Here is a 12,510-nt window from a genome sequence, read left to right as displayed (position 1 = left end):
GCAAGTTAAAACTCTACTATGCAAACCCAAACCCATTTATCAACAATATCCCGAAACGCTGCCGCCGTGGAAAGGTGTTCTGTGGTCTGACAAGTCCACATTTCAAATTATATTTGGAAACAGGGGACGTGGTGTCCTCCAGAACAAAGAGGAAAATAACCATTCGGATTGTTATAGGCGCAAAGTTCAAAAGCCAGCATCTGTGATGGTCTGGGAGTGCATTAGTGCCCAAGGAATGGGTAACTTACACATCTGTGAAGGCACCATTAATGCTAAAAGGTCCATACAGGTTTTGGAGCAACATATGTTGTCATCCAAGCAATGTTATCATGGACACCCCTGCTTATTTCAGCAAGACAAGTGTTACAACAGCATGGCTTCATAAAAAAAGAGTGCGGTTACTTTCTTGGCCTGCCTGCAGTCCAGACCCATCTCCCATCGAAAATGTGTGACACATTATGAAGCGTAAAATACGGCAGCGGAGACCTCGGACTGGTGAACGATTGAAGTTCTACATAAAACAAGAATGGTAAATGGGTTGTACTTGTATAGCGCCTTTCTAGCCCTTTTTAATGAGCCCAAAGCGATGACAGTATTTCCACATTCGCCCATTCACACACTGACGGCGGGAGCTGCCATGCAAGGCGCTCACCAGGACCCATCAGAAGCTAGGGTAAAGTGTCTTGCCCAAGGACACAACGGACATGACTAGGATTGTAGAAGGTGGGGATTGAACCAGTAACCCTCAGATTACTGGCACAGCCACTCTACCAACTTCGCCACGCTGTCCCCCGACACTTTAAAGTTTCAACGATTAGTTTCCTCAGTTCCCAAACGTTTGAGTGTTGTTAAAAGAAAAGGTGATGTAACACAGTGGTGAACATGTCCTTTCCCAACTACTTTGTCACATGTTGCAGCCATGAAATTCTAAGTTAATTATTATTTGCAAAAAAAAAACAAGTTTATGAGTTTGAACATCATATATCTTGTCTTTGTAGTGCATTCAATTGAATATGGGTTGAAAAGGATTTTCAAATCATTGTATTTTGTTTTTATTTACATCTAACACAATTTCCCAACTCATATAGAAACGGTGTTTGTATACCAGGGGTTCCTAACCTTTCTCTAACTTTTTCACTACAGAGTGTCCCGGGCCCTACTTAAATATTAACACTGAATTAGTAATCTTGATCTTGATTTTATTCATATTCAATAATTACAGTGAAGAAAATAAGTATTTGAACACCCTGCTATTTTGCAAGTTCTCCCATTTAGAAATCATGGAGGGATCTGAAATGTTCACGGTAGGGGCATGTCCACTGTATGAGAGGTAACCTAAAAACACAAATCCAGAAATCACAATCTATGATTTTTTTTAACAATTTATTTGTGTGATGAAGCTGAAAATAAGTATTTGAACACCAACATTAATATTTTGTAGAGTAGCCTTTGTTTACAATTAGAGAGGTCAAACATTTCCTGTAATTCTTCAGCAGGTTTGCACAGACTGCAGGAGGGATTTTGGCCCACTCCTCCACACAGATCTTCTCTAGATCAGTCAGGTTTCCGGGCTGTCGCTGAGTAACACATACTTTCAGCTACTTCCAAAGATTTTCAATTGGATTTAGGTCTGGAGACAGGCTAGGCCACTCTGAAACTTTGATATGGTTCTTACAAAGCCACTTCTTGGTTTTCCTGGCTGTGTGCTTTGGTTCATTGTCATGTTGGAAGATCCAGCCACGAGTCATCTTAAATGATCTGACTAAGGGAACGAGGATTTTGGCCAAAATCTCACAATACATGGCTGCAGTCATCCTCTCCTTAATACAGTACAGTCGTCCTGTCCCATGAGCAGAAAAACACCACCAACGCATGATGCTACCACCCCCATGCTTCACAGTAGGGATGGTGTTCTTGGGATGGTACGCATCATTATTTTTCCTCCAAACACACATAGTGGAATTATGACCAAAAAGCTCAATTTTGGTCTCATCTGTCCACAAAACTTTCTCCCATGACTCCTCTGGATCATCCAAATGGTCATTGGCAAACCTAAGACGGGCCTTAACATGTGCTGGTTTAAGCAGGGGAACCTTCCGTGCCATGCATGATTTCAAACCATGACGTCTTAGTGTATTACCAACAGTGACCATGGAAACAGTGGTCCCAGCTCTTTTCAGGTCATTCACCAGGTCCTGTCGTGTAGTCCTGGGCTGATTCCTCACCTTTCTTAGCATCATTGAGACCCCACCAGGTGATATCTAGCATGGGGCTCCACTCCGATTGAGATTGACCGTCATGTTTAACTTCTTCCATTTTCTAATGATTGCTCCAACAGTGAACCTTTTTTCACCAAGCTGCTTGGCAATTTCTCCGTAGCCCGTTCCATCCTTATGGAGTTGTACAATTTTGTCTCTGTTGTCTTTGGGCAGCTCTTTGCTCTTAGCCATGCTGAATGTTTGGGTCTTACTGATTGTATGTGGTGGACAGGTGTCTTTAAGCAGCTAACGACCTCAGACAGGTGCATCTGATTCAGGATAATACAGCAGAGTGCAGGAGGACATTTAAAGGCGGACTAACAGGTCTTTGAGGGTCAGAATTCTAGCTGATAGACAGGTGTTCAAATACTTATTTTCAGCTGTATCACACAAATAAATTGTTAAAAAATCATAGATTGAGATTTCTGGATTTTTCTTTTTATGTTATCTTTCATAAAGTGGCCATGCACCGACCCTGAAAATTTCAGACCCCTCCTTGATTTCTAAGGGGGAGACCTTGAAAAATAGTAGGGTGTTCAAATACTTATTTTCTTGACTGTATATCTAACTTTCTTACAATTTACATCTGTGTCAAATGAAATGAAAGAGTGTGTTAATCACAATTATTATTTATTTAACACAAAAAACTTACTTAGGTCAGGCTGATAAGAAAAATAAGTATTTACCAAATATACTGCATAAGTAACTGACAAAAAATACATTTACATTGGTTGTGCTACATTAAATTAATAATGAATGTTTGTTAAGGGAGCCATATATTATAACATGGCCAGATATGGTACTGCAATCACGGTCAAAATTCTGTAGTCTTCTCCCTGACTGAGGTTGCCAGATATGGAGCCGAATCCAGCTCGATCGACTGGGCTACTCCAAGGAACTTCAAACTTCCACTGCGTCTTATGAGGGGTCGAGGTGCTGGTACCATAATAGATGAATAGACAAGCTATTTGTCAATAACAAGTCTCTAACCAAAACATTTTAAACATAAATTAGGCTATTTTTAGGAAAAAATACGTAATGCCTGCGTACAATATCACAACAAATGGCAATCATATGGTTATTGTCAGTACTGTCAGAAAACAAAGACTAAAACAAATTACAACCAAGGATAGCAATGGTGGGTAAAATAAGTAGAGCATGCTTAGCAGCCTAATGTAAGCCCAAAACTAAAGAGGAGACATTTTACCAAGGTATGCCTATAGGCTACACAAATGGTATTCTTTTATCATGTGATTTAGCTGTCTCCATACGCTTCACATTGCCTGACAGCCATGCTAATGTTTGAACCCATTTCCTCAGCGTATCAGCATATTGAGAACAAAATAGGCACTGACGCTACCTATAACCACATAGGTCTTATTTGTCAAAAATAAATTTTGCCCTGTCGGTTCAAATACCCGACATACATCGGATATCAACATACAGGCTAATGGGCATATATTTCCCCCGTTAGCCTGTATGTCGATGTGCCATTGATAAGGGCTAGCATGCTAAGCATTCGTTGCACGAACATACTAGCTTTGTTAGACAGGTTTATAGACTCTACTGGACAATATAGTTTACGTACGAAATGTCCATTTCCATTAATTACAAGTAATATTAAAACGTAAAAGCCTGACTTACCTATCTAGCAATAAATTAGTAAGTTTGGCGTCAGATGAAAATATCTTTTCCGCCTTCATTCGTCTCCATCTTTCAAAGGCATCCCCGATACATATCCTCGTTTTGTTCCTGGCTTTGTCATAAATTAGTTGAGAATCATAGCGACGTTTTTTAGATTTACTAAGGTCTGACATGTTAAGTAACTTTCCCAGTGGCAGTAGCCAGACGAAGAGTGCGGTACGGAACTGGAAACTTGGATGTGACACACTCAAAAAGACTTTCTAATTGGTCAAACGGTGAATGGCGGGACATCAAAATGAAAAAAATAAGAAGATTTCGGGGCTGTAAATCTAATTTTGAAATGAGCATATCCCATCTGAACTACTGTTATCAATTATAGAAGTATTTGAAAATAACATGATTTATTATTGCCTTTTGACATATCGGGGCAATTTAATGATGACTTGACATGAAATTATTTCACATTAACTAAACTGTCAATACAATTAAAGTGCAAATTAAAATATAGGTCCACCACTTTGGTCATAATTTCTGTGCTTAAGAAAACTCTCTGTGACTTAAGCTCTAGACTTCTTCTGTTTGTTTGATATTGTCATTACTGCCATATGTCATTGAAAAGTGTATTACAACTGAGTACCTCTGCGGCCCATAAAGACCACAGCTGAGAAACGTGTTTTTGATGGCCCGCTTGGGAAGAAAGTGTTTTAAATGTAAAACAAAAGTTATAATATGACCCATTTATGCTGCTTTTAATCCGGTGCGCCTTCTGTATAAATATACAACTGAAAAGACCCGCTCATTGGCAGCACGCCTTAAAAACCGGTGCACACCATGGCTCAAAAAATACGGTATGTATTATTATTTGATCAGTGGTTAATTTAGTCTCAAAATAACCTTGACAATATTATGGTTTATTGGCAATAATTTGTAGATCAATGTATTGTCAAGCAAATAGTGTTCTCCTCCTAGTCCTACGTTTGGATGTGTTTATACTTTGAGCGCCGGACTTGCAATTCTCTGCCAACCGGGGTAGTGTTTTCCTTTCAAGAATTAACCATAGATATTGCAGGCTGCAATTTTAGCTTTGTATGTAGTAAACAACGGCGACTGAAGTGACATCCAAATTGTTTCTGGGGCTGAAACTAATTAATGTGGATTGTCAGTCACTTTTATTGTACGTGTTTCTCTAAAACCGATTTATCCATCCATTTTCTACTGCTTATTCCCTTTGGGGTTGCGGGGGGCGCTGGTGCCTATCTCAGCTACAATCGGGCGGAAGGCGGTGTACACCCTGGACAAGTCGCCATCTCATCGCAGGGCCAACACATATAGACAAAATTCACATTCACACACTATGGCCAATTTATATTATAAGTTAAATGTTGCAAGGCTGCAACAATTAATCAATAAATGGGATTCGAAAAAATCTACAATCTATATTTCGTTGCTTCGATTAATCATTTAATGGGTGAAACAAATAAAAAGCTATCAAATCCACACTGCATGGAGTGCTTGGAACTTTAAATACGCGGACATAATTGTTGCACAGCCGCTGCAAAAGTGCACACATAAGAGCGATGGTGTGTGGGTGCACTGATCAGTGTGGCAGTTGACAATTTTTTATTAGTAATTAATACACACATGTTGAAATTGCAATTTCAATGTTGATGTGAATTGATTAGCAAAAATAATTAAAGTTTATGGAAATTCCTTGAAATGCTCATGAGGGGGCGTGTTTTATCCGATTACTCAAATAACCATAAAAATATTGCATAGATTACTCGGTTACTAAAATAATCAATAGCTGCAACCTTAATGTGTAGTGTTGGAGTTTAAGATGTCCCACTTTGTAACCAACCGACAGTAACCTTTATTGCTTGTAAAAGTGATTGTTGGAGACGTCAATATCCTTTTCAATAATCATATTTTAATAATATTTTTAACTTTTAACTTTAACATATTCAGTTCGTATCACAATCTCATGTTCATATAACTGCTCATATCTGCATATATTTTTTTTTTTAGAACAAAGCTAACCAATCACAGGCTTCACAGGTGACATGAGATTAGAATTTTTTTGGATGGGCTCATCAAGGTCCTATGAAAGTGTTGTCAAACCGCCATCATCGACGCTGGCGCCGTGACGCTGTAATTCTGAAGGCGAGGTCCTTAACACAAAAAGTGGTCAGAGTTGTGTCGTAAGGGTTCGTAATTTTAATTGATTGACTTGCAATTGAATTCATGCAGATACTGTCACACACAAAACCATTTAATTTTTGTTTACTAAAATTCCAATTCAGAGCCACTTGACAACAACAACTAAACTCAATGCACATAATAAAGTGAGCAACTATTTTTTTCATCACAGCCTCTTTTGATAGATTAAGGCAATGACTATCTCAGCCCATGAGGACTAATGGTGAAAAATAAAGATACATTTATAAACTCAATCTCACCCTTTCTTGGCCAATGCCTTGCCTCTTTATAAAGTTTTGTGGAAAATGAATATGTACTTCTTGCATAATCCTGTTATTAACCAACATACACCAATCAAAACCTTACCGCAGTCACTCTTTGCCAAGATAAATATCACATGCTGCTTTTAATTAATTCCCACAAATAAGGCTGTGTGGATTACAATATATTATAGTTCGACATAAAAAGGTCTGTTGTGCGATATAATTCTGTTGTTTATAATATAGTTTTAACGTCTAGCTGCAGCTGCTAGCATGGCTTTTATAACAGCAGCAATGCTTTTGCTTTTTTTTACATTACCTGAAATAACTTTAGGTGTTTTATACATCAAATACATTGTGTGCGGGATAAGGCGAGATAGACAGTGGTGGTAAAAATGTTGAATGGTATGTGCATCTACAAAAAGAAAGACTAAGGGGTCATCAGAAAAATCCTTGTTTAATTCAACTATTTTCCCTAAAAGAAGCATTGAGGTGAGACAGTGTTTTTATTCGATTTATCCAACAAATTCATCGAAAGAAAAATGATTACTGAAATAATCGATAGCTGCAGCCCTAGTGCGAGAGCCTGGACTTCAACAACCTGTCAGAGACTGAGAGAGCACAATAACAATTTAACCAACAAAACCCGAAGGGGATTTGGTGCCAAAGAAAAAAGGAATAGAAACAACGCTTTTGTTTGGTTTGGATTTTAAAAGTCAGACACCTACCAGAAATTGGTAATCTGCAAGATTAGCTGCAAACGGGTTGTTCGTATCGACTCATAAACACGTCTTAATGTTTTCTTTTACTTAAAAGACACGACATTAGAGCAGTATAGAGACAGCAATAACATGCGATAAAGTGTTAACATTATGTCGAAACCACAAAGTGATTAAACGAAAAGCACCAAATAAGCCTTACAGAGATGTTGCCCAAATACATTGATTGTCCTTTTTATGTTTTTAAATCAGAAGTGAATGGTGATTCAAAATAGGCATTCATTTCCTATGTGTGTATATAACAAATATTACATTGGGACATCTATCGTTATCAGAATATAAAGTTGCCCATATCAGCAATATGTATTTTTTTGCAGTACACACTATGAAGGAAGCAATTTCATATGATATTGCTAAGTTAAACTATTTTGTGATATAATCACCAAGCTTGAAAAGAACTGCCTGGTCTTTCTCAGTTCATACCAACAGGGCTGCAAAAATGACTTTACATCAGACGTTAGAGCTCTCACTTTTATTCGTAGGTGTGTGTCCCAAATTCACTGCATTTTTCTGTAGACTCTGCTCGGACACGTTTCGCAGTTATTAACTTGGTAGTTATTGTGCAATCTCCCAGAAAAAAACAAAAAAGCACTGCAAGTCAGCAAAAATGGCCTCCCTGGTCAGGAATGACAAAACACAAACACAATTGTTCACTGTTATACATTTTACGCACCTGGGCCTGCGCTGATTGATTTAGAAACAAATATTGACAGGATACCTTCTTCTCTTTTCCCCACTTCAGATCAGTCGCATTGAATACATTCACTCCAAGAACTTCATCCACAGAGATGTGAAGCCAGATAACTTTCTGATGGGACTCGGCAAAAAGGGAAACTTAGTCTACATCATTGACTTTGGCCTGGCTAAAAAGTATCGTGATGCCCGCACTCACCAGCACATCCCCTACCGCGAGAACAAAAACCTGACTGGCACTGCACGATACGCCTCAATCAACACTCATTTGGGGATCGGTAAGAACGCACAGTTGCACAGATGGAAGAGGCCTGTTTTGACGTCAACATGCTTAAACTTGTCTAACCTCCATCTTTATTTATCTTCTACAGAGCAGTCAAGGCGTGACGACCTTGAGTCTCTGGGCTATGTTCTTATGTATTTTAATTTGGGCTCCCTGCCTTGGCAAGGCCTCAAGGCTGCCACCAAGAGGCAAAAGTATGAACGCATAAGTGAAAAGAAAATGTCCACCCCCATTGAGGGTCTATGCAAGGGATATCCATGTGAGTCAACTTCTTGTACCGTTTTATCTTTTGAAATGTTTTTGTGTTATTTTATTAAATTTCGACCTCAGAACTGACAGTAGCGTTTGCTTCTCTTTTACAGCTGAATTTGCAACATACCTGAATTTTTGTCGTTCATTGCGCTTTGATGACAAGCCAGACTACTCATATCTACGCCAGCTATTTCGGAACCTGTTTCACAGACAGGGATTCTCTTATGACTATGTGTTTGACTGGAACATGCTCAAGTTTGTAAGTATTATGCGATAAAAGTATCACCAGCTTATTGGTTTGTCAATGTCTGTTTTGATTTATTTTTTTTAAATCAATGGCAAGTGAAGATGATTGTCCCATTATGTAACAAGTTGTTCTCTTTTTCTAAACAGGGTGCCAACCGTGCAGCAGAAGAAGCAGAGCGAGAGCGTCGGGACCGGGAAGACAGGCTGAGACATGGAAGGAACCCAGGGGCCAGGGGTGTGCCTGCTGCCTCAGGACGACCACGAGGGGCTCAAGATGGAGCTCCGCCCACCCCACTCACACCCACCTCGCATACAGGTAGGTAAAAGCCAGCATCCCACAGATTGCACTCAGACATTTTGTCTTCTTTGCACATAGTGTGTGAGTGTGAATTTTTTCTGTCTGTGTTGGACCTGCGATAAGGGGGAAACTTGTCCAGGATGTACCCCACCTTTTGCCTGAGTGCAGCTGGGATAGGCTCCAGCACCCCCGAGACCCTGAGAGGGACAAGCAGTAGAAAATGAATAGATGGATGCGCGTAAAGTAACTTCATAATTGACTCACACAATAGCAACAGTGTTATCTAGCGACTGTGGTGCGATGTGTTGCAGCCGCTGCTTCTGTTTACATCATGTCTAATGTTGAGTAATTATCTAATAGTTTTGGGCTTTGGGTTCAGATCGACGGGTTCTATTTTTTTTTTTTTTACAAATAACTGCTATGGTAAATTTGGCCACACACTGATTATCATGTGTCTGATATCGCAGAATATTTTTTTTAAACTGGTTACAATTTGATTTGGAACATAGATATTTTGTTTGTAGTGATAATGATTATGAATTATTGTTTTTGAATACACTGCTAAGAGTCTTTGACCTTTCGGACACGAAAAATGCAAGCATAAAATGTGCCCTGGCATGATGCCACAGCTAAACCGACTGTACCGTTCAACTCAAATCGAAAGTGAAAAGACTTTAGACTTTCTACAAATCTTTTTGAATTATGGAAATATTTAAGTGAGGTCGATTTCATGATAAATATTGTTCATCATAATTTGGCCTTCCGCCCAAGTGCAGCTGGGATAGGCTCCTGCAACACCGAAAGGGACGAGCGGTAGAATATAGATGGCTGAATGGAAGAATGGTTTTGTTCTTTTGTCCTCACGGTATTTGTGGTTTGCTAGTGCTTTCAGAGCAGGAAGTCAGCCGCTTTAGAAAAAAAAAAGGTAATGAAACACCACCTTGTAGTTGGTAGAAAAACATGAACAGACATTTGGTTGCAGAGAGCTAAGGCAAGCCAACAGTGCCATCAAGTGGCAATATGTCATGGCTTTGTAAGGCCAACACAGGTCTGACTTTTCCCTCTTGGTGATCAAAGATACTATATTTGGCTTTTTTTGAGGCAGACCATTTTTCATTTTTTGTTGTACACATAGTTCAATAGTAACCACCTGAGGCCTCACATGGCTTTGAAGGTAAATAATGATGAACTATTTACCATTGTTTGCGAAATTTCACCATTCGTTTTTAATTAAAACAATTTTGAATCCATCCATCCATCCATTTTCTACCGCTTATTCCCTTTCGGGGTCGCGGGGGGCGCTGGCGCCTATCTCAGCTACAATCGGGCGGAAGGCGGGGTACACCCTGGACAAATCACATTCTAAATTCATAAGTAGGTCAAATAAAACATTTTTAACCAAAATAAATTGCAGCTCTAATTTTACATTTTTCTGTGTGCTTTTAGGTCTCAAGTGTTAATGCACTGTCAAAATTACTCTGTTACTCTGATCTTACTGGCGGACACATCCCTGTAGCAGCGACAACCTTTCCATGAGAAGTGTGCAACAATACCACATAGGCATACCCACAATTTTTCCTTCAATGAGTTGGGCTTTTTGACGGAGGCTTCAAACCAGAAATAGCCTCAGCTGAGGTAGCTTAGCAGCTAGCTAGCTGAAAGTGAATCGGGGAAATAAAGAGAGCAAGTGCTTTGTAAATTTGATAAGACCACCAAATGTGTTGGAGAAGGGCCAAACAAGGTTATGAAATATTTGGAAGCACACAAAATAGCATCGGGAAAAAGAAAGGGTTTTTATATAAATTTATCTCATAAAAACGCAATCAGTATTTTAGACCACAAAGAGCACATTATATTGAACTTTGAGTGTGCGTTCAGATCTGGAGATATTGTTAAGCTTCCCCATTGAGCTTCTTTCAAAAAGGCATTTGCGATTCTGGAGTTTTAGGACTCTATCACGTTTAAAAACTGCCAAGATTTTGAAGGAGGGCATTATGCTTGCACTTGTAATATGTAATAGATAGCTATATGTAGCACATATGATGTGTAACTCGTGAACTATGCAGCCCCAGACTGTGATGCTATCACTACCTTGCTTGACTAACACCACCATACATGTTGTACACCATCTAAGCCAAACAACTTTGTATTCAGCCATGCTGGAATATCGCTCCACTTCTCCCTTTCTTCAGTATTTTGAGTCTCATTCATTTATATCGTGATATGTGGCAGTTGTCTTCGAACTTTAAACGTGATTTCACTTAGTATTGTATATTTTGGTCACATTTTTTGCAAATGTCTTTTGTTTGGGATTTTGAAGTTCCTCTTTCTGTTTTCCAGCTTCCCCACGTCAAGCCTCTGGCATGGAGCGTGAACGAAAAGTCAGCATGCGACTGCACCGTGGTGCCCCTGTTAATGTTTCATCTTCAGATCTTACTGGACGTCAAGACACTTCACGCATGTCCACTTCACAGGTATAAGACACATACTGTGCAATTTATATATCCTGTTTATACTGCCTGTCCAACAGTTTCTGTTATAATGGAAAACTACTTTGGTTTCATATTTGTTTGAGAACTAACCATAAATGCAAACAGACGCTTTCTTGCTTTGGTTAGGGGGAGCGATTATTGCTTTCTGCGCTGTGCGTTGAAGGTCACCTGGGAAAAAAATCGCAATGAATGCATGTCATCAAAAAGTTGTTTGTTGCTGTAACAAGAGTTAAGGTGTGATTGTCATCCCCATGTCAGAAAACATGGTAGTATTTCACACTCATAAACTGACTAACACCTTCTTGTGCAGCACATCGGCCTTGTATGAAGTCCAGCTCTTTAGCCTGTTTGCACCAGTAACACAGTTGGTACACGACAAGGTTTCTGACTTGACATATTGGGCCTTGTCTCTCCCTTCCCCCAACCTCAGAATAGCATTCCCTACGAACATCACGCCAAGTAGAGGCTCGCCATGTCCTTGTGTGACAGCGACAGCACTGGGTGAGTCGCACACCCCTCAAAGCACCAGGAATGCATTTATCCAACTTCAAGTTTTACCTGGACTGCCTTAGAATAATTTTTCTGGTTATTAATGTATAACTCTTACATTAATTGTAAACATAGTGATTCACTGAGAAGAAGTTATCGGTTAACCGTGGCCAGTTACTATAACCTAGTATGTAGTTCAGGGGTGTCCAAAGTTCGGTTTGTAGCTCAAGTTTTGTAGGCCTGCAGCATATTGTTGAAACAAAACCTGAGAACAAAAAGAGCGACAAGTACTGAGAAAAGTCGGAATTGTGCTTTGTCACTTATAACACAAAGATGTATTTAAATATCCAGTACAGTGGAACCATTAACATTTTGTTAATTTGTACACAATGCTTAGAAACCATCGGAAAAGATTTTCACAAAGGTAAGCTGTGATGACAAAAAAATCACAGCTCTTTTTCTTCTAACTTTATTTCAACAACAATATTATAAATAAAATCAGAACATACAAGTAAACATCTCTTTATACATATTTTTCAAAGTATGCTCATCCAGTAATTGTTTTCTATATTTTTTTAAATTTTAATGAGGAAAATAATAAACAAATTAAACATGTGCCA

The 12,510-nt window shown here is 39.1% G+C and overlaps 1 protein-coding gene across 3 annotated transcripts in view; it reads left to right on the top strand.

Moving 5' to 3' along the window:
* The window catches only part of csnk1db (casein kinase 1, delta b), a 38,312-nt gene that overhangs the window by 16,950 nt on the left and 8,852 nt on the right, over positions 1-12,510 (top strand). Inside the window, exons 4-9 of one of the 3 annotated variants that reach the window (XM_061908665.1) lie at positions 7,880-8,108; positions 8,202-8,372; positions 8,476-8,624; positions 8,759-8,927; positions 11,250-11,383; positions 11,837-11,902. In XM_061908665.1, the coding sequence (XP_061764649.1) occupies positions 7,880-8,108; positions 8,202-8,372; positions 8,476-8,624; positions 8,759-8,927; positions 11,250-11,383; positions 11,837-11,887 (903 nt within the window). In that variant the 3' untranslated portion in view covers positions 11,888-11,902. Of the gene's footprint in view, positions 1-7,879; positions 8,109-8,201; positions 8,373-8,475; positions 8,625-8,758; positions 8,928-11,249; positions 11,384-11,831; positions 11,903-12,510 lie in introns of all 3 variants that reach the window. The other 2 variants (XM_061908667.1, XM_061908666.1) reach the window with 2 other exon arrangements.

Source organism: Nerophis ophidion, linkage group LG08, assembly GCF_033978795.1.
Source record: "Nerophis ophidion isolate RoL-2023_Sa linkage group LG08, RoL_Noph_v1.0, whole genome shotgun sequence".
Lineage (NCBI taxonomy): Eukaryota > Metazoa > Chordata > Actinopteri > Syngnathiformes > Syngnathidae > Nerophis > Nerophis ophidion.
The sequence above is the reverse complement of the archived record's forward strand: the minus strand, read 5'-3'. Positions and strand labels throughout refer to the sequence as shown.